Raw genomic sequence first — 19,339 nt, 5'->3', positions numbered from 1 at the left:
TTCATGCATATTCGACGATTACGGGTACTCCTAACAGGTTCTGTCTTCTTCTTCGTCGTTACATTTTCCCACTTTCTAAGTGGGGTCGGCACAGTATGTTAGTTCTCTATCTATTAGCATAAAATTTTGTGTCATAATTTTACATGGCATACCTTTGTTTAGCCTAATAATTGTTACGCATAATATTATTTGGCATAACTTTTTAGGCATATTTCTTTAAGCATACCTACTATTAGTATAACCTAACCTAAGAAGTACTCGCCTTATAGGGATTACATCTGCTCCGCGCAAAAAAGAAATTAGTGAAAATATATTTATGCTTATTGAAATATTATGCCAAAACCAATTATGACAAAAAATAGTATCCTAACTCGTTATGCCAAACTAAAAAAGGACAAAAAAAATTTGTCGAATGAAATGGGGGATCCTAACATCTCTCTTTTTCAAGACATTCGAAATTTGGGATATATGTATCCATAGAATATAACATTAAAATAAAAAACTAAAATACTTAACCGACTCCAGTAATGTGTCGTAGTGTGCCGTGTGGTTCCCGGCACCAGTACAAAAAAGAATAGGATAATTCCATCTCTTTCCTATGGGTGTCGTAAAAGGCGACTAAGGGATAGGCTTACAAACTTGGGATAATTTTTCTAGGCGATGGGCTAGCAACCTGTCTCTAATTGAATCTCAATTCTATCATTAAGCCAAATAGCTGATTGTGGCCTATCAGTCTTTTCAAGACTGTCGACTATGGTCACGTCTATATCTCTTGTGGGGTAGACAACCCCACAAGGGTATAGACGTGACCATATGTATGTATGTATAAATTCGGATTTCTAATCTATACTAACCAAATTTTATATTTATGTAATCCCATGTGGTTCCTGGTACTTTGATTGAATAGAACCACTCCATCTCTTACTTTTGATGAATTGTTTAAATAGATAGTGAATCAAGTGGAAGGTTATATGTACCTTTGTATATATGGCTACCAGTGCGAAGCCGGGGCGGGTCGCTAGTACACTGATTAAATAAAGATTTAAATTTTTATTATTCGTGGTACATATTACTAATAAGTAACAAACGTGAATCAAAAGATCTGCCAGTCTCGACTATTCCAACTTTTTACATCATTATGGAGGGATCACTTACATACATGTTTTCTTTGATCTTAACTCCAAGCTGGGACGCCAAAAGATAGAATAAAATAGGAAGATGGGTATGAGAGAACAAAAATAACAAAAAAATGATTTAAGTTTTTTATTTGCAATTTAAACTTATTGATCAGTTTTATCACAGTTATTTTAGCGCATTATTATCTGAATTAAAAGCAACATTCTCCTAATGTTATGCCATTTTTTTTTTACAAATAATTGTCATCAATTGACAGGCTAATTATGCTGCAAAAAATATATTTACATTTTTGACAAAAAATAAAACTTAAAATTCATTATTTTCAAAATTATAATTTTTGGTACCTATTTAAAAGGAATAAAAGTAGAAATATGTACATTTGTACTTTTTTTTACAGAAACCAAAATTTTAAATTAAATGAATATTGTTAGGTTCACAGAACACTCAATAAATACATAACATTATTTTAGCCAGTAAGTCAAATATTAAAACGTATGCAGCATAATTAAAATATCAATTAAGGATTACTTTAATAATAAACTTTTCTTTACATTTTCACTCTAACCTATTTATAAACTAAGCCCTTTTCTGCAAACTTTAACACAAAAAAATAAATGATTCTTTTTATAATTCTTCTTTTAATTACTAATTCTATAGACTATTTATTAGGTGGGCAGATATTTCAGATCAGCCTCTACCTTAATATTATTTTAAATAATTTTTACATTGACACTTTTAAAAGTATTCATTACACTTTGTCTTTAATGTATCTCAAAATCAAAACAAATTATGATATTAAAAAAAATATTACTTTTATTTACTATTCAGTAGTTGTAGCAAAAAGCATATAGAAAAAAAAGCATTATTTTTCTTATTATTTTAATGCTATCATTAATTAGAAATTATTTTTGTCAACGTTATTACCTACACTATATTTCAATATATTAACTCTGTGAAAACTAACATAGCATACATATAATACACACTGATGCCCTAAAACTAAAAAATGTTGGTTTTTATTACAAGTGACATAACAATAGGAAGAACATTGCTAACTAAGGTATTTTAGACTACTTTAACCTAATAATAATATTGTAATTTTTTTTTCAAGATTGGAAAATATACTTTTAAAATTATAAGAAAAATATAAGGACTTTTTAAGCATTTCCTGCCGGTGGGAGAATTAGGTGTACAGATTTACAAAAACTAATTTAGAAAGACTAAAAATAATTTAACATTTTTGTTATAAAGTCCTAAATATTTTTTTTCAATGATCGTTTTAACAATTTTATAACAGTTTTAATTGAAAATTTTAACATAGATTAAGAGTAATAATTATTTTGGACATTTAAACTTTTAACTTTGGGAAATTTAAACAAATTAAGTGAAGGTAAAGAAAGCGTAAACCATGGCGAATATCGTTAGTGCTCGTTATAACGTAGATTCTATTAAACGGTAAAGATTTCAACGCAAATATAAAGAGAAAAAATGTATTTTAAATAAATAAAAAGAAAAAACATATTTTAAACAAAAGCTAGGAAAAAAACCGCAATAACAATAAATATCTGCACGAAAGATATTTTTTTTTTATTTGAAATCTGCTGTTGCTTGTATTTCATTAAAAAAAATATAAGTTCCCGCGATCCTGCAGAAATGTACACGCAAATGTTAAATGGCAGTCATAAAAATAATATTTTTAGAACAGAAAATTATGATTATGGCTACGGTGGACCATTTTACGAATTGTAATAGTATAAATACCAGAAACAGTATGCCTAAACGTATTCCAGTTTTCACTAAGCATAAAATAAAATATAGAATTAATTTTACATTTTTTTATAACTGGCGAAATTTATTTCCATTGACTTAGGGTGTTCCACTGTTTCTATTAAAGCGGTAACTATGTATATTTCAGCTCAGCTCTACAAAGGCCGCTTTAATGGAAATAAACCCTATAACTTTTTTAATTACAACTGCGTATTCTAACTTAAAAATCTGTTGTGAAAACTGAAGAATACGTTTGTATGGTTCTGGTAAAATCCTCAAACTATCCTATCTATCCTCCGGGAGATCATTTTAGATGGAATAATTATAAACCTGAGAACCTAGCTCCGAGAGGCATTTCAACAAAATCGTCGACAATAAATACCTATCATCTACAAATCATCATTCGAAAAATTTATTGCACAAAAATCATATTAAAACTTACAGTTCGCTGTTGGAATTATTTACATTGATTTTTGAGGATTTATTGCTTACAGAAATTGTTGAAGTCACTATTACATGACGACTGCCCTCAAGACGTTATTGACTTTGCAATTGCAAATGGGACACCTCTTTGACGTAGTCCAAATTTTGACAGCGCACCTATAGCAACAGCAGATATGCGCTATTTTCCCGTGCGCGAAAACGCCCGACTTGGGTTCCACACAACACGTGATACAAAGGTTATCTTTTCCTGAAATTTTGGACATTTCTGTGGGTGGTTCGCTCATGGTTTTTATGAGGGGTTGGACAACGGTGGATTTTCTACGTTTAGTTTCCGGTTCGGATAATATAGAGTCGATGGAGTCTGTGCGTCGTTTCCGGCACGCTAATTTATGAGGATCGGCCGAGAACCCTTCCCCGTTATCAGTCTTCTGACTGTGGGATTCGAACCCAGAGTCTTGCGATAGGCAACGCAATAAGTCGCCGGTGTCTTTAGACACTTTTCGCTTCTTCTTCCGCTTCGGTCGAGGCGGGAACAAGTTTTTACGTACCTAAAATTCACATTCATATATAAGTCTTGATATAAATCATAATAATAAATAACAATTTTCATTTTCTTTTTGGGGAAATGGAAAAACACAGACTGTATAATAAACATACACACATTATTAAAAATTTAAGAGTAAATAAAAATTTCATCAAATGCACGGTAGTGTAAGTGTGCAAGGCAAAAAATATTCCAGCGGCAAGATTGATGAGTAACGATAAAAAAAATATCGAGCATATTGTACATAGTTAAAAAGACAATATTATATATTATACTACATATAATACATAATAAAAAACAGACAGCAGGACAAAATAAAAAATAAATAAATATATTTTAGACACAGTTTAGACTAGCCCGGAAGTTCAACACTTGTTATAGGATACCTCGATGATACTATAAATAAATAGAAGAAAATAAGTTTTATCGGAACGGAAAAACATACACACAAATATATAGAAAAAGTGATTGGCTGAATCAGCAACGCACAGCCTTTTTGGCCAAGAACTGTGCTATTATGTTAGCATACGGCTCAAATGAGGTTTATAGGCCAAATCTTTTTGGACTAATTATTCATTAGTATGATTATAACCTCATAAAATGGTGACGATAAAAATAAATATTTAATTTTTTTTTTTTATTTCATAAAGATTTTTTGTTGTTGTTGGCGAAGGACAGAAAAATACAATATTTGCTAACAAATACTTCACTCTTATTTGGTCATCAGATTCTAGTGGTTTTCATATGTTTCTATTATAAATATTTGTTTGTTTATATTCTGTTGTTTCGTAATATTTACCATTATTTTATCCAAATATATATTTTTTACTATATCAAATTCATATTTTTAAGGTTATATCAATTTATCCTTTCTGTGACCTGATACTTAATTTTTTTAAAACACAATTCTAGCGTTCATTCTAATCTTTTTTTTTTCAATAATCCAATGCATTCACATTTTGTGAGTTGTCTGAAGGAAAATATATTTCTATAATATGTGAAGTTAATTGGTCTACACATAATTAGCCTATTATTTAATATCAAAATCGTACTGACATTTGTGGGTAATGACTCGTGGTGAAATTTCATATTCATAAATGATTTGTATGTTCGTGCGAGTCAACGTTACATCAATGTATCGAATTTTAAAACAGCGCATTCTTTACATTCTCTATATTTTTTTCTCAAAAGACATTTAGCTTTTATGCAAAATTATGCTTTAAAAAATCCATGATATCACACAATAATAATCAGATAATATATATGTATGGTATTTATATGTATGGCAGTTCCCTCCATAACTTTCGTATTCCGAAGGTGTGAATCCTCATGAAGTTTAGTTTGTTGATTGTTTCCTTCATTCCTTTAAACTGTGATTCCAGACCAGTCTCAATTTTTACAGTTTTCCAACTTCATGTTTTGGAAGACATCTTATTATTGGGGCGTCATTGGAGGTCACCACAACTTCCTGCATTTTTGTAGTGACATTCTTGTTTTTTTTCTATAATTTACTTCAAAGGCTAGCTCATATGGCATCAAACAATTGTTCCGTTTCTTGGTTACATTATTGGGAATATAAATCATCTCAGTAGCATGGTTTCAAGCCGAAAATAAACACACACTGTTCACTTTGGTCTTACCACTTATCTTGCTTATAATCACTTTTACCTATTGTAATAAAACTAAACCAACATTTTTAATTCAATTATCGTCATTCATTTAACAAAATTCCAAATTAAATCGGAAACCACTAACACAACACAAATAATCACTGAAACCAATTGTCAAGTGCTCAAGACATAAGAATCATAGAACACAGTAACAGAGGCAAGCCCCACATTGGACTACACAGCGAGATATCAGGTGACCCCCATACAGGTCACGTCAGGAATAGCGGGGCCATGGACGCCATACTGAAAATATTGAAAATCTATATAATTATTTGATAAAACTTTAGTAAAATAATGGCTCTTTTGTAAACGATAAATGAATTAAAATCTAATGAGATATTAAATCTAAGAAGTTTATATAACGTAAAAAAATAAATAAAAATAATTTAAACAGATTAAATTTTGATTCATAATTTTGGCCTTACATTTTTAACGAAATTTCTGCTGCGACTGTAATTTTTCTAACTGTATATGTAAGCTAAAAAAATAATAATAAATAAATAAAGCACCTCTTTAGTTTAACACATTATTTTTACTGTAGACTCTCCGTTAAACCGACGTCTTATATTCCCTTTTGCCAAGACGGTCTTATTGTTTTTTTTTTCTTCTCTCCATATTCTTTCCGCTCCTTTTATCTCTTTCTACGACGATAACAATCTTCAAGCTAGACGACTATTTGGCAAAACCTTTATTTTTATTAACTTTTTCACCACATAATTTGAATAGTTTATAACAATTAACGAACCAAAAAACACAAACACAAAATCACGACAACACAAAAATACTCCACAAATGTCACAATCACAATATCATATTTATAAAATTATAACACAAAAAAAAAACATGAAATAAACAACACAAACGAATAAATGTTTAATACACACAGATATATAAATGCTTGAAAACTTAAATTAAGATGGATTAGTTAGGACGCGTACACCTTCCACTTAAAACAATATATTTAATCACCTCACAATCTGCATAATATTACCAAAATGCGTAGGTGTAGAAAATTTATAAAGCCACAAATAATCACAACTAGTTAACTCTGCAAATTCTTGTGCACCTTTTCAGATTCAATATAATATGTCACTATCTCAGGTTTAAACGAACACATTAATACATTTTAAATTATTTCACCTGTTTGAACTAAAATTTTTACGATGTAATAATATATACACGGTCGACATATTAAAACATAACTTCAAGAAGCCATACAGCAAAACATACAGTTAAGTGTTTTCAAAACTATTGGCTCTACCCCGCTATATTAATCGTCATGAAAAATTCTTTATCTGTATTACACGATAAAAAAAAATATTTCGTTTTGCAATATTTTCATTATTTTTTTTTTACAGTGACTTTTTCACCTCTATTTGCCATACGATCTATGATGAGATCAAATTCGGTGCACTACGCATGTTTATTTAAACAATGCCTTTTCACTGTCGCCAATACAAAAACTCCAATTTTTTTTGACAGTAATTTTTTCTACCTTGATTATGATAAGATTGAAGGCGGTGCACCGCGCATGGTTTTTTTTTTTAAACAACATACATACATATGGTCACGTCTATATCCCTTGTGGGCTAGACAGAGCCAACAGTCTTGAAAAGACTGATGGGCCACGCTCAGCTATTTGGCTTAACGATAAAATTGAGATTCAAACAGTGACAGGTCGCTAGCCCATCGCCTAAAAAAGCATTCAAGTTTGTAAGCCTATGCCCTTAATCGCCTTTTACGACATCCATGGTAATCAGATGTAATGTATGTATGTATATGATGTAATAAGGTCCTATTCTTTTCTGTATTGGTGCCGGGAACGACACACGGCACATTTTTTTTTTTAAAACAACGCCAACAAAAAACCCTCGTTTGCATCCCCGCCGTCACCCACCTTGAAACACTTGTCGCAGTATCTGTAGAAGCTGTCCAGCTCGGTGGAGTGGCAGAGCGCGCACCGCTCGAAGCCCAGCATGTCGATCTCGCTGTCGGTGTCATTAGCGTCCGTATGCTCCGAGTCGGCGAACTCCACTTCGCCACTGTCGCCCATTGTCACAGTGATCACTTTCGTTTTTATTATTTCCTCCTGGAAATGTTTATTTAAATCGAGATGAGAAATTAATTTGATTGCACGTACAATATTCTTAGATTAGTGTATATATCTTAGTTTCCAAAAATATATAAACAGGGCCTTGAAAATGTAAATCTAAAAGTATATTTAATTTGTGGCAGCAAAATATTGCCTATGTACAAACTAGCGCCACATGCATTATGTCTGGTATCACGCTAGATTTCCATGTAAGAAAATTTTATCTATCAAATAGCTGAACGTAGCCATTCAGTCTTTTCAAGACTATTGGCTCTGTTTACCCCGCAAGGGATATAGATGTGACCATAAGTATGTATGTATGTATAGCAAACGGTCAATTTCATTGGCACAGAGGACTTGGCATATTCTTAAAGACAATGGCTGCAACAAAATAATTGCAGCTGTTAACATTATAATACCTCGCTATCATCGCCCGACGTGGCAGTAAACACCTGCTCATCATCATCGGTTTCGCTAGCCGGCTCGTACTCCAAGTCCCTGTCGCTGTCCAGACTCTCGGTGTCAGTGGTGTCTGCCACAAAATCTAAACAAAACAGCATTGCATTGTTCAGTCACAGGAAATATGGGCCACCCGTGCGTTCGCCATTCCAAGCTTTCGATCCTCCGGGCGGTCGAATTGAACTGCCGATGCTGGTTTGGCACACGTGGTTTGTTTTTTTTACTTTTTCGGTCTCTTTTTTGGTCTTTATTTTTTTTTTGTTAATTATCTCTGTGTATATAAATTTTTTTTAATAGTAATTTTTAACTTTTTTTTTCAATTATCAGATAAACTCTTGTTAAAGTAATATTTTTTAAAATCTCTCTCTGTTTGTTGTACCTTTTCATTGCATTATATTTTTTATGTATGTTTTCTCTCTCGTGTCATTATTTTTTCAAACTATTTTTTTTCTCTTCAAACGAAACGCTTTTAACAAACAGTTCAAAGTTAATCAAACAAACTCGGCAAACATAGCTGGCAAATGCGAACCAACAAGATCCACAGACAATTGTGAAAAAAAAAGTGCAATTTGTTAAACAAAGCATGACAAAAACATGGAAAATTTTAAAATAAAATTAATTGGTATCGATTGATTGGAATACAATAAGATGTGAGAGATGACAGATTTTAAAATCATTGCAATGTTTATATTAAAAAATAAATTGTAAATAAAAAAGGTGATGAACTAATTATTATTTAATTAGCAAGATATTCCATATAGTTCAACGATATCAACTAATTACAAACAATATTACAAAACTGTCTATACTAAACAAAGCTAATATTTTGTATTTAAGTACTACAACTTCATCTAATTTATTAGTAGTCGCTACGCAAAATATATTAACTACATCCTGTTATCACTAGCGCAGTCAAAGACGAGTGATAATACATATAACGAACTCATTGAACTTGGCCCATTTTATACCTCCATTTTTTTTTCTTCTGTATATGTGTCAAAGTTACGAAGTTAGTGAATCACTTGTTTTCAAAGTGGGCAATAAATGACTATCATTCAAGGGCTGTCATGGCAACTCCATAGAAAAATACTGAATGTGTCATGCTATAGTTAGAACCGGACTGAACTAGTCATAACTTGACGGAGCGTAACATTAAAAACGTTTTTGTGAAACAGAGCCGAAAGACTGCTTTATCACACTGATTTTTAAGAAAATAGCAATGGCAAGGATCCATTCTGTAATGATATAATTATTAACATAAGACGAGAATTTATCAACGGTTCACGTTTAACGATCTGCGGAGTGGTGTAATGTGTTATTTCTTTTTTAATTCATCGTTAATAGCTATTCTTATTTCTTCTTCTTAAAATAATGACTTCAGAACACGTGCAAAATCCAAGGCATATGCGAATGATGATGATATTGAAATTATAAATGTTAAAGTGAGGCGACAATTATATTTTACCGCATCCTCCTGCAAATCACCGCATGCGTTTGCAATGATGGCTAGCGTTGTTGATTTTCAAACATTTCTTTGATGTAGAACTATGAAAAAACTTTAGACTCTATTGTCACATCACATGTTAACGATAAAATGTATGCTAAATATTCTAATTCATAAAAAGATAATATTTGGTGCTACAAAAGCAACTTTGGAGTATTATTTTTATATACACTTTAAATTAAATTTCACTTGCGCAAATACGAGAGAAAGATGAAAACAGCTCAATAAAAATGTATTTTGAACATTCAGTTGACAAAACTTTAGTGTTTGTCGAGATTAACAAAAAAATTTTCAATTCTTTTTATGAATAAGACTATAAAACTATATCTATCTATATATAATCGAGCAAGCTCGGTCTTCTGGGTCCATTGCAACAGATGCCAGGTGCAGAGAGACAGGCCGACACTCACAGACATCTGACAACCGAACCATCACACGTTAATTGATGAAAAAAGTTTTATAAACGACTTTGGTTGACGAAAAATGATGTTCCATAAACAAATAATCAGCATGCATAAAGATATTTTTGCCATGCAAATGAAGAATAGATGATACATTTTGCTCACGTTTAGACAATAACATATTATATCAAGCGATCAGAATTGAAATCACTGACAAATACATACAATGAAATGATTACCACGAGCAGGAACGAAAACAAGGAAATTAACAAATAATAAGTGCAAAATAAACCAGGAAAACAAAACTTCTTGAATTCTATCAACCGCATCGATAACCGTGTGGTTCCCGGCACCAATAAAAAAAAAAGAATAGGACCACTCCATCTCGTTCCCATGGATGTCGTAAAAGGCGACTAAGGGATAGGCTTATAAACTTGGGATTCTTTTTTTAGGCGATGGGCTAGCAACCGGTCATTATTTGAATCTCAATTCTATCATTAAGCCAAACAGCTGAACGTGGCCTATCAATCTTTTCAAGACTGTTGGCTGTCTACCCCGTAAGGGATAAAGACGTGATCATATGTATGTAAAAAACACTTCTTGAATTCTATCGTAAACCGTATCGATAATAATTTTAATACTTTTAATTTTAGACGTATTGTTTTTGATAACAATGGTTTGCATTTTGTAATATTCGTTGTACCAGACAAGAAATGACCTTCAACAGCGAACAGGAACGCGCTATGGCATTGACCGATAAAACAGGTTTGGGCGTGCCTACAACCGACTACTACAAGCCTTGTAGTAGCCTCCTAGCTTGGGTATATTTCGCTATAAATTTGATTGTTAGTAAGAATAGTTGTTATAAGATTCGAAGAAGCTCATTTCACGGTAGTCGCAACTCATTGACTAAAACGGCCGACTCGAACAAGTCTGTACAAGTTCGGAATTACAAATACGAAGCGTGACTCAGGAGAATGTTAGAACTTGTCACGGGGATTTACGTCACGAAAGATGCCGCGTTTTTTTTTTCGCAACGGAAACATTTGTCCGAATTTTATTGAGCAATAAACAAATATAAATAGATATAGAAATATGAATAGATTAATAAAAATTAGAAACAAACGGAATCTTTTTTTCTGTTAGATGAACGAATTTGTTCATTTTTGTTAATATATAATTTAAGTATGAAACTATTAATTAATAGTAACATATTTATTTAATTAAGAGCACTGATTTTTATTATGTACTTCTGTAATAAATACAGATATTAAGAAAAATTAAAAAATATTCTAGAACGCCAATTATCAATTATATAGATAAATTGACATATTTTTTCTGATAACAAAATTTCGTGAGATATGCATTGATAAAGCTTTGTTTTTTTTTACACATAATAATACAGGATAACTCATATTACATACATACATATGGTCACGTCTATATCCCTTGCGGGGTAGACAGAGCCAACAGTCTTGAAAAGACTGAATTGCCACGTTCAGCTAATTGGCTTAATGATAAAATTGAGATTCAAATAGAGACAGGTTGCTATCCCATCGCTTAAAAAAGAGTCTCAAGTTTGTAAGCCTATCCTTTAGTCGCCTTATACGAAATCCATGGGAAAGAGATGAGAGTGGTTGGTCCTATTTATTTTTGTATTGGTGCCGGGAACCACACGGTACTCATAATTAATATAAAAAAATCGGTCAATTTATATCTGCGGACTATCTTGAAGTAATTTACTTAATTAAACAAAAAAATTAGTTTTATTTACTGCTATATTTGGCGTATCACTGCCATGCACTCAAAATATGGGTGACGTTTATTTAAATTATCATGATTATTTATTGCTATACTTGGCGTATCACTGCCGCGCACTCAAAATATGTGTAATGTTTATTCCAATTATCATGGGTAGATAGTTTTTCTTAATAACATGCACCAAACATGTCTCTACAAGATTGATGCGTCACAGTGCGCGGGAGTCGATTTATGCGTATAATAAGTACACTACACAAACATGTACAAATAGAACACACAGTTTATGTGTTTAGTAACATACAAACACACATTTATATAAACACGTCTTTACCCTTTACCGGGTAGACAGAGCCAGCACTCAAGAAAGAAAGGCCACATTTAGCTGTATGGTTTGATAATGGAATGATTCAAACAGTGACAGGTTGATAGCCCATCAACTTAAAGTAGAATACCAAATTTATTAGTTAAGATGAATTTTATTTATATTTTCTGGACAATTTTAATTTAAATAAAATAATTTACAAGATAAATGGAAATTTGTCCATGATTTAAATAGCATCTCCTATAAAATAGAATGTAATACAAAATTATCTTGTAATGACATTATTTTTTTTTTCTGTGAGCCTTTCGGCATTCAGATAAAGTGGCTTTTCCCAGTGACAATTTCAATTAAAATCAACTGCCCCCTTGAGAAAGGGATAGTTTCTTGTATACAGTTTTCATTAGTAAATAGAAAATGTAGTGTCTCATAACTCGTAAGGGATCAATTGAAATGTTCTCACTGTAACTAAACTGTTTTCAACAAGATACAAATTAATATAAAATGTTAAAGGTATAAGTGGAAAGGCCTAGTGTGATTTAAAAACACGTGTTTTACGGCCTCTGTGGCACAACGGTAGTATGCTTGTCTGTGACACCAGATGTCCTGGGTTTGAATTCCGGCCAGGGCTTGATGTGAAATGAACTTTTTCAGATTGGCCTGGGTCTTGGACATTTATCTATCAAAGTATTTATTATAAAATAAAGTATTGTTGAGTTAGTATCTCGTAACACAAGTCTTGAACTTACTTCAATCCATGTAATTTGTCCCATATATATTTATTTATGTATGTTCGTATGTAGGACTAGGATCATCATGTTGGCAACATGTTGAAAGATTTGTATTAAGAAATAATGTAAAGAAAAATAAACAAATACTGAATACAATACAAATACATTGGAAATTTAGACAAAATAATATATACCCATATAAAATACAATAATGACAAAATATACAAAACACTGCCATGCAAACCAAAGAATATAGATACAAACATAAACAAATTTCAGAAGTTTGCCTCTTACATACCTGTTTCCCTTCCTTGTATGCTCAAAATTGTTTCCGTAGAGCACCTTCTGAAATCTGCTGCTGAAAGGGATATAAATGAAGAAAAATTAGATCTTGACAGACAAGGTATTGAGAAAACATAAACATAGGTTACAATTACTAAGTAACTATAGTGTATATCATGTTAGTTCTATAGGTACTCCTCTGTAATAATAATCTGTTTGCTGTCAATATGATCATAAAAAATAAATGTACTTCTTTGACATGATCAGAAATGCAATTAACAAACATTTGAATTAGGTTACCTGATGTAGCAATCGCAGTGGAGTTCATAATTAAAATATTGTGTTTCTTGTGCCGAATAAACACTTGAATATAAGGTGGGCAGACAGGCGTAATTAGTTAAAAAAAAAAGTAATCACTTGATTGGTATTTTTAGAACAAGTATCTTTTCAGCGTCACTAACATGCTAATCAACGACTATGTTGTTTGACTTGTTGCTTTACGTTAGCATTGGATTTATCTTTTTAATAAGAAATAATCTAAATAAACCAAACTATTTTACACCAAAAACAAGAAACAAACTAAAAGTAAGACAAAACCTAAATCAAGTACAATTTACAATATATAAATGGCACCAGAGCGGGCCATGACAAAAAAAGTGACGTCATAGAACGAGACCGACAACCGAGCGAGCGACATTCGTAGGAAGTAGCGGTCGCCAACTTGATAAACTAAGTACGTAGTGTTACCAGTTACATATTTCATGGCGAGATATAGTAGTTTTTGGGTAAGATTTTTCTTTTCTTTTATAAGTCAAAAAGAAATTGGAAAAACCAAATCTACGCGAATGTCGCAAAGTCGATCATATATGCATGATAATAAAAAATTACTCGATGCTTAATTTGAGTACATACCAACACACAATACATCAAATCTTTTCGTCTTGCTGGTTTCGCTATCCGCATCAATGTTTCAGAACCCGATCACCCTTTAAAAAATGTTGAACATAGCTAGTTCTTATATCTTAACGTTCTTATATTTTAACATGTTCTACAGGTTTTGAAATACTTAATATAAATATCAAATTAATCTTATATCTTAGAGACAATGAAATAGTTTTATATAGTTTTACATAGTTTTAATATTAGTTATAGATTTATATAAATTTAAATGCATGGTGATTTTAAATTGAAAATTAAGTTAACAAGTAGGTACTTGTTTACTTAATTTTCAACATATATTTTTATTACAGTTTGAGTCTCCCTCTGAACAGAAAATATTTGTCACAATATTGTCATAATCAAAAATTGTTTTAACAACTTCCATTTCATTATTAAAACATAGGTATCCAATGTAGAAGTTACGTATTTTGTTTGTTAATTAATTCACGCATTTTCCTGCTGCATCGTCGAAAGCCTGTTTATTTTTAATGTTTTATTTTTTGAGCTACGCGATTATCAAGGATTTTACGGTGGAAGGAATATAAACAAAATAACTAATTCTATATAGAACTAATAATAAATATTTGGAGAAACCTCAGCGAAATGCGTAAATGGCAAGGGTTGGCAACACTGAAAAGATAATGTCATATTCATGTTTCCATTCGACGTTTCCCTTTTCCGTGTGGCATGGTGTCGGACTAAGGTGAGTTCATTAGTTTTTATCCAAGAATTTATAAAATTTCAATTTAATTCTGCTGCAAGAATCACCCTTTATTTACGTTATTCTTACTCGGTACGTTATTATTTTCTTAGTTATTATCATTTCCGTATATATGCTGTAAATTTACAACTACAATAATTTCGCACGTGGAACGTGGACGCGATTGTGATTTCTTGCCGATTTTCAGACTAATTTGGTTACTGAATGTAGGTAAACAAATTCATCTTCATTCAATCAATTTATCGAATATAAAGTGATAAGAACACGTTGGATAAAACTTTAGTGGCCGATGAAAAAAAAAACATTGAAGAGGTTATGATTGTGTATTGTTAACTTACAACAGTGTTTCGTATCCGTGCACACATTACAAAGCATTTGATGCCAACTAATTTTGTTGTAGTTGCCGAATAAGCAACCACAATGCCGCAGAACGAATATATTGAGCGCCATCAAAAGCTTTACGGTCGTCGACTCGACTATGAGGAGCGAAAACGCAAGCGGGAGGCCCGCGAGCCCCACAAACGTGCCGAGAAGGCCCGCAAATTACGCGGCATCAAAGCCAAACTCTTCAACAAAGAGCGGCGCAATGAAAAGATTCAAATGAAAAAGAAGATCAAAGCGCACGAAGAGAGAAATGTGAAGGAAAACACAGAAAAGGTTTCCAAAGGAGCGCTGCCCGTGTACCTCTTGGACAGAGATGTACAGTCACGAGCTAAAGTGCTTTCGAACATGATCAAACAAAAACGCAAAGAGAAAGCTGGTAAATGGGATGTTCCAATACCAAAAGTGAGAGCACAAGCTGATGCGGAAGTTTTCAAAGTGTTGAAGTCTGGTAAATCTAAGAGGAAAGCGTGGAAGCGTATGGTAACCAAAGTGACATTTGTCGGTGAGAACTTCACCCGGAAGCCTCCAAAGTTTGAGAGGTTCATCAGGCCGATGGCTTTGAGGTTCAAGAAGGCTCATGTTACACATCCGGAATTGAAGGCTACGTTTTGTTTACCGATCATTGGAGTGAAGAAGAACCCCAGCTCGCAGATGTACACCAGCCTCGGTGTCATCACCAAGGGTACGGTGATTGAGGTGAACATCTCAGAGCTTGGACTGGTGACGCAGGCCGGCAAGGTTGTCTGGGGAAAGTACGCACAGGTCACGAACAATCCAGAGAATGATGGTTGCATTAATGCTGTACTGTTAGTTTGAGTTGGACTAATAAATTATAAAAAATCAAACATTGTTTTTCAATTCAGCTTTTATTTATTTTATAATTAAATGTAGGCACAATCTTGTGTAATAAAAAGATGATTCATCTTTTTAGTTGTCAGCTGTATTGTTGTAATGTTGCTAGTTATAAAAAGGATCGCTAATCAGATGACATTAAAAACCATGCTGGAATAACATGGGCGGGAAAATCTTTTGATAGAACTAGGTGAAAAGATTTTTCGAGGCATATGCCCGGCAGTGGACGAATATTTGCCGAAGAAGAATAAAAAGGAATATTATTGAAATTAGTAGGTACCTACTTAGCAAATTTCAGTAATTTTTCTAAAAATCTTTTCATTTACTGTTTTTTTTTAAAGAACAAAATCTTTTAACTAAAGAAATAAACTGTATATCCTTTCATATTTCTGATTGTATTTATTCTTCATCAGCTTAGGATCTATCGAAGACTGATTGTATGATGTGATACATAACACACACTGAAAACATTCTCTAGTCAAATATTTGACTGCCTCACACAAATCTTATGAGTATAGGTATACATAGAACTATACTACCACTGTCTTTTCTGGTTTGAAACTCAATATTTGACAAATTCAAAATGACTCAAAAGTTATTATTGTCTTTTAATGAACATATCATCATTTCCTTATTTTTCTTCTCTATTTCCTCAGGTGAATCAAGATGCAGATCTTCGTAAAGACCCTCACGGGTAAGACCATCACCCTTGAGGTCGAGCCCTCCGATACCATCGAAAATGTCAAAGCCAAGATCCAAGATAAAGAAGGGATCCCACCTGATCAGCAGAGGTTAGTATCTCTATTTCATCTATATATTTCTTTGCCTGGATCATAGTCTTAAAGTTCTCAGGTAATTTGTTATTGTAACCATCTGGAGTATATTTATTTAGCTTAAACTTAATTGAGCTTGAAAGGTACAGTACGTGGACCTAATGCTAATACTATTCTCTTCCAGTCAACCTTTAAAATATAGCAGAGGAATAAATAAACCAGTGTCAATTTAAGAGTAACAAAAAGAAACCTTTAGAGAATAGCAAACAGATAAATAACCCAGTGTCAATTTCAGAGTAACAAAAAGAAGACTGACTCTCATTTACTGTGCATAATTTTAAGATCTATCACCGAAACTAACAGAGATCTTTGTTCTCCAGCAAGCTAATTGATTTATCTAATATTACAGGTTAATCTTCGCCGGTAAGCAGTTAGAAGATGGTCGCACGCTCTCAGACTACAATATTCAGAAGGAGTCCACATTGCACTTGGTGCTCCGCCTGCGTGGTGGCGCCAAGAAACGTAAGAAGAAGAATTACTCTACGCCAAAGAAGATCAAGCACAAGAAGAAGAAGGTCAAACTGGCCGTGCTTAGGTTTTACAAGGTCAGTTCTTATATACCTTACACCTTTATTCCTAGAGACGTATGAAAATGCCGTGTGGTTCCCGGCATTATTAGAAAATAATAGGAACCATTTCATTGGATTCTGAGGTTAGGTCATAAGTGTAGGCAGAATGCTATTTATCAAAGAGATTGTTTTGTTTGATATCTAGACTTAAATTTCAAGAATTATATTCCACAAGGAACAAAATAACTGACCTTGTCCACAGAAATATCTAGAACTGGCAGCCATTTGTATTGTTTGTGTTCTTTAGGTAAAACGTCGACAATAACTGCAACCTTATTAGGACTAATTTTACAACATAATAATATAAGAGAGCATAGGTTTGCATAGGTTTAGCCATAGACTCGAGATCCAGCAAGTAGCCCCCAGAGGGAAACGAGCTACTAAACTTGTGAGCGCTATAGTAGTCCAAAATGCAAAGGCTTCGAGCGCGCACGCGCATCTACTCCCGGTTTGCGAATAGGACGAGAGATTTAAAAAAGTACTCGAAACCGCCGAGCTTGCATAAAGAGAGTTATGAATGTTGATGAAGTAGTCTCTGCCGGGAAAGAGGTGTGATTTTATGTATGTATGTATGTTATTACCCTTACAGGTTGACGAGAACGGCAAGATCCACCGCCTCCGCCGCGAGTGCACGGGCGAGCAGTGCGGCGCGGGCGTCTTCATGGCCGTGATGGAGGACCGCCACTACTGCGGCAAGTGCCACAGCACCATGGTCTTCAAGGACGACGACAAATGAATAGGCTAAGACTCGCTCAGACCGCTGTGTAGGATGGATTTGAATAAATCTTGACACGGTGTCAGAGTATTCGTTTGTTTTTTTTCATTGACACTGGCGCTAATGTGCCTGTCCGCCTTATGAGGCTTATCTGAAACTGTTGCGTAATAATCGGTGATGCTCAGTGGAATGATATGCAGGTGTGGATGCCAGGTCGCCCCTGATATACTTATATCACGTCTTTATTCTTGACGGGGTAGACGGATCCTACAGTCTAGAAAAGACTGAATGGCCGCGCTTTGAACATTTGACCATAAAGGTCGGTTGTTGACGCTGAAGTACATAGGTATTCGCTCAATGGAATGCCAATTATTTTCGGTCGCCTCTTACGTCCATTATCGCGTTATCCATTGCCGTTATTACGCGAGTTATTATTTCTCGTGTCTTCGATTCGCGAAGTAAAGGCTTTTTATTATATATAGGCTGATAGGCCGTACGGGCAACCAAAAAAGCCTAACTCTGGACTCTTGGCCACGACAATTGGTGTGACATAATTTGGAACAATACGCCACGTAGGCGAGCCACTGAAATATAATATTTTATACAAATGATTTTTCATTACTCGCGACATGTTCATGATAGGTACCTATGAAATTACGCTTATATCAATGCAACGAAGCCGTATATTTACCCTATTCATTTGAGACATAAGCAAATGTCAATAAATAAAAACAACACATTCTACATGTAGGTAAGCCCATTTCAAACAAATATTCACTTGCAATTACTTAGGTACCTTCGTTTTCAAATTCACGCCACTGATTTTTCATATAAAGAACTTATACCAACCTACTGATTAAAATCTGAAATCTATTTTCAAACTTAGAATGATCAGTTCGGCCGCGTGTTTTTTTTTTTTTTTTTTCGCAAAATGTTTTAAATTTCTAACGTTGCGACTAATTCTGTCCCATTTGTGCTCACAGTTCAAGCTAACACCATTATTTGTTTTGAATCCTTTATTATCTTACTAATATTATAAATGCGAAAGTTTGTGAGTATGTCAGGATGTTAGTATGGATGTTTGTTACTCTTTCACGCAAAAACTACTGCAAACCGATTACGATGAAATTTGGTATGTAGAAGACCCAGAATAACATAATAGGCTTTTTATCAAGGAGTTTCCGCAGGATTGATAGGGTTTCCATGCGGACGAAG

The 19,339-nt window shown here is 33.4% G+C and overlaps 3 protein-coding genes across 4 annotated transcripts; 2 read left to right on the top strand and 1 right to left on the bottom strand.

Annotated features, from left to right (window-relative positions):
* Positions 1-1,249: 1,249 nt before the first annotated feature.
* Positions 1,250-13,808, bottom strand: LOC106134100 (E3 ubiquitin-protein ligase Mdm2). Of its 2 annotated transcripts, none has more exons than XM_013334060.2 (5): positions 13,412-13,808; positions 13,128-13,187; positions 8,074-8,198; positions 7,460-7,651; positions 1,250-3,896 (listed from the first exon to the last, which is right to left on the bottom strand). In XM_013334060.2, the coding sequence occupies exons 1-5, from the start codon at positions 13,437-13,439 to the stop codon at positions 3,417-3,419; spliced, it is 885 nt and encodes a 294-aa protein (XP_013189514.2). In that variant the 5' UTR covers positions 13,440-13,808; the 3' UTR covers positions 1,250-3,416. The 2 variants fall into 2 exon arrangements, with proteins under 2 accessions (XP_013189514.2, XP_013189515.2); XM_013334061.2 differs by having other exon boundaries at positions 13,128-13,184.
* An 851-nt stretch (positions 13,809-14,659) lies between these two features.
* Positions 14,660-16,000, top strand: LOC106134107 (ribosome biogenesis protein NSA2 homolog). Its single transcript, XM_013334075.2, has 2 exons — positions 14,660-14,753; positions 15,172-16,000. The coding sequence occupies exon 2, from the start codon at positions 15,192-15,194 to the stop codon at positions 15,969-15,971; it is 780 nt and encodes a 259-aa protein (XP_013189529.2). The 5' UTR covers positions 14,660-14,753; positions 15,172-15,191; the 3' UTR covers positions 15,972-16,000.
* Positions 14,668-18,214, top strand: LOC106134108 (ubiquitin-ribosomal protein eS31 fusion protein). The gene is made up of 4 exons (XM_013334077.2): positions 14,668-14,753; positions 16,664-16,798; positions 17,190-17,385; positions 17,999-18,214. The coding sequence occupies exons 2-4, from the start codon at positions 16,674-16,676 to the stop codon at positions 18,143-18,145; spliced, it is 468 nt and encodes a 155-aa protein (XP_013189531.1). The 5' UTR covers positions 14,668-14,753; positions 16,664-16,673; the 3' UTR covers positions 18,146-18,214.
* Positions 18,215-19,339: the final 1,125 nt, after the last annotated feature.

The sequence above is a fragment of the Amyelois transitella genome, chromosome 8 (assembly GCF_032362555.1).
Source record: "Amyelois transitella isolate CPQ chromosome 8, ilAmyTran1.1, whole genome shotgun sequence".
In the NCBI taxonomy this organism is placed as follows: Eukaryota; Metazoa; Arthropoda; class Insecta; order Lepidoptera; family Pyralidae; genus Amyelois; species Amyelois transitella.
Note: the sequence above shows the minus strand (reverse complement) of the source record. Positions and strands in the feature narration are given on the sequence as shown.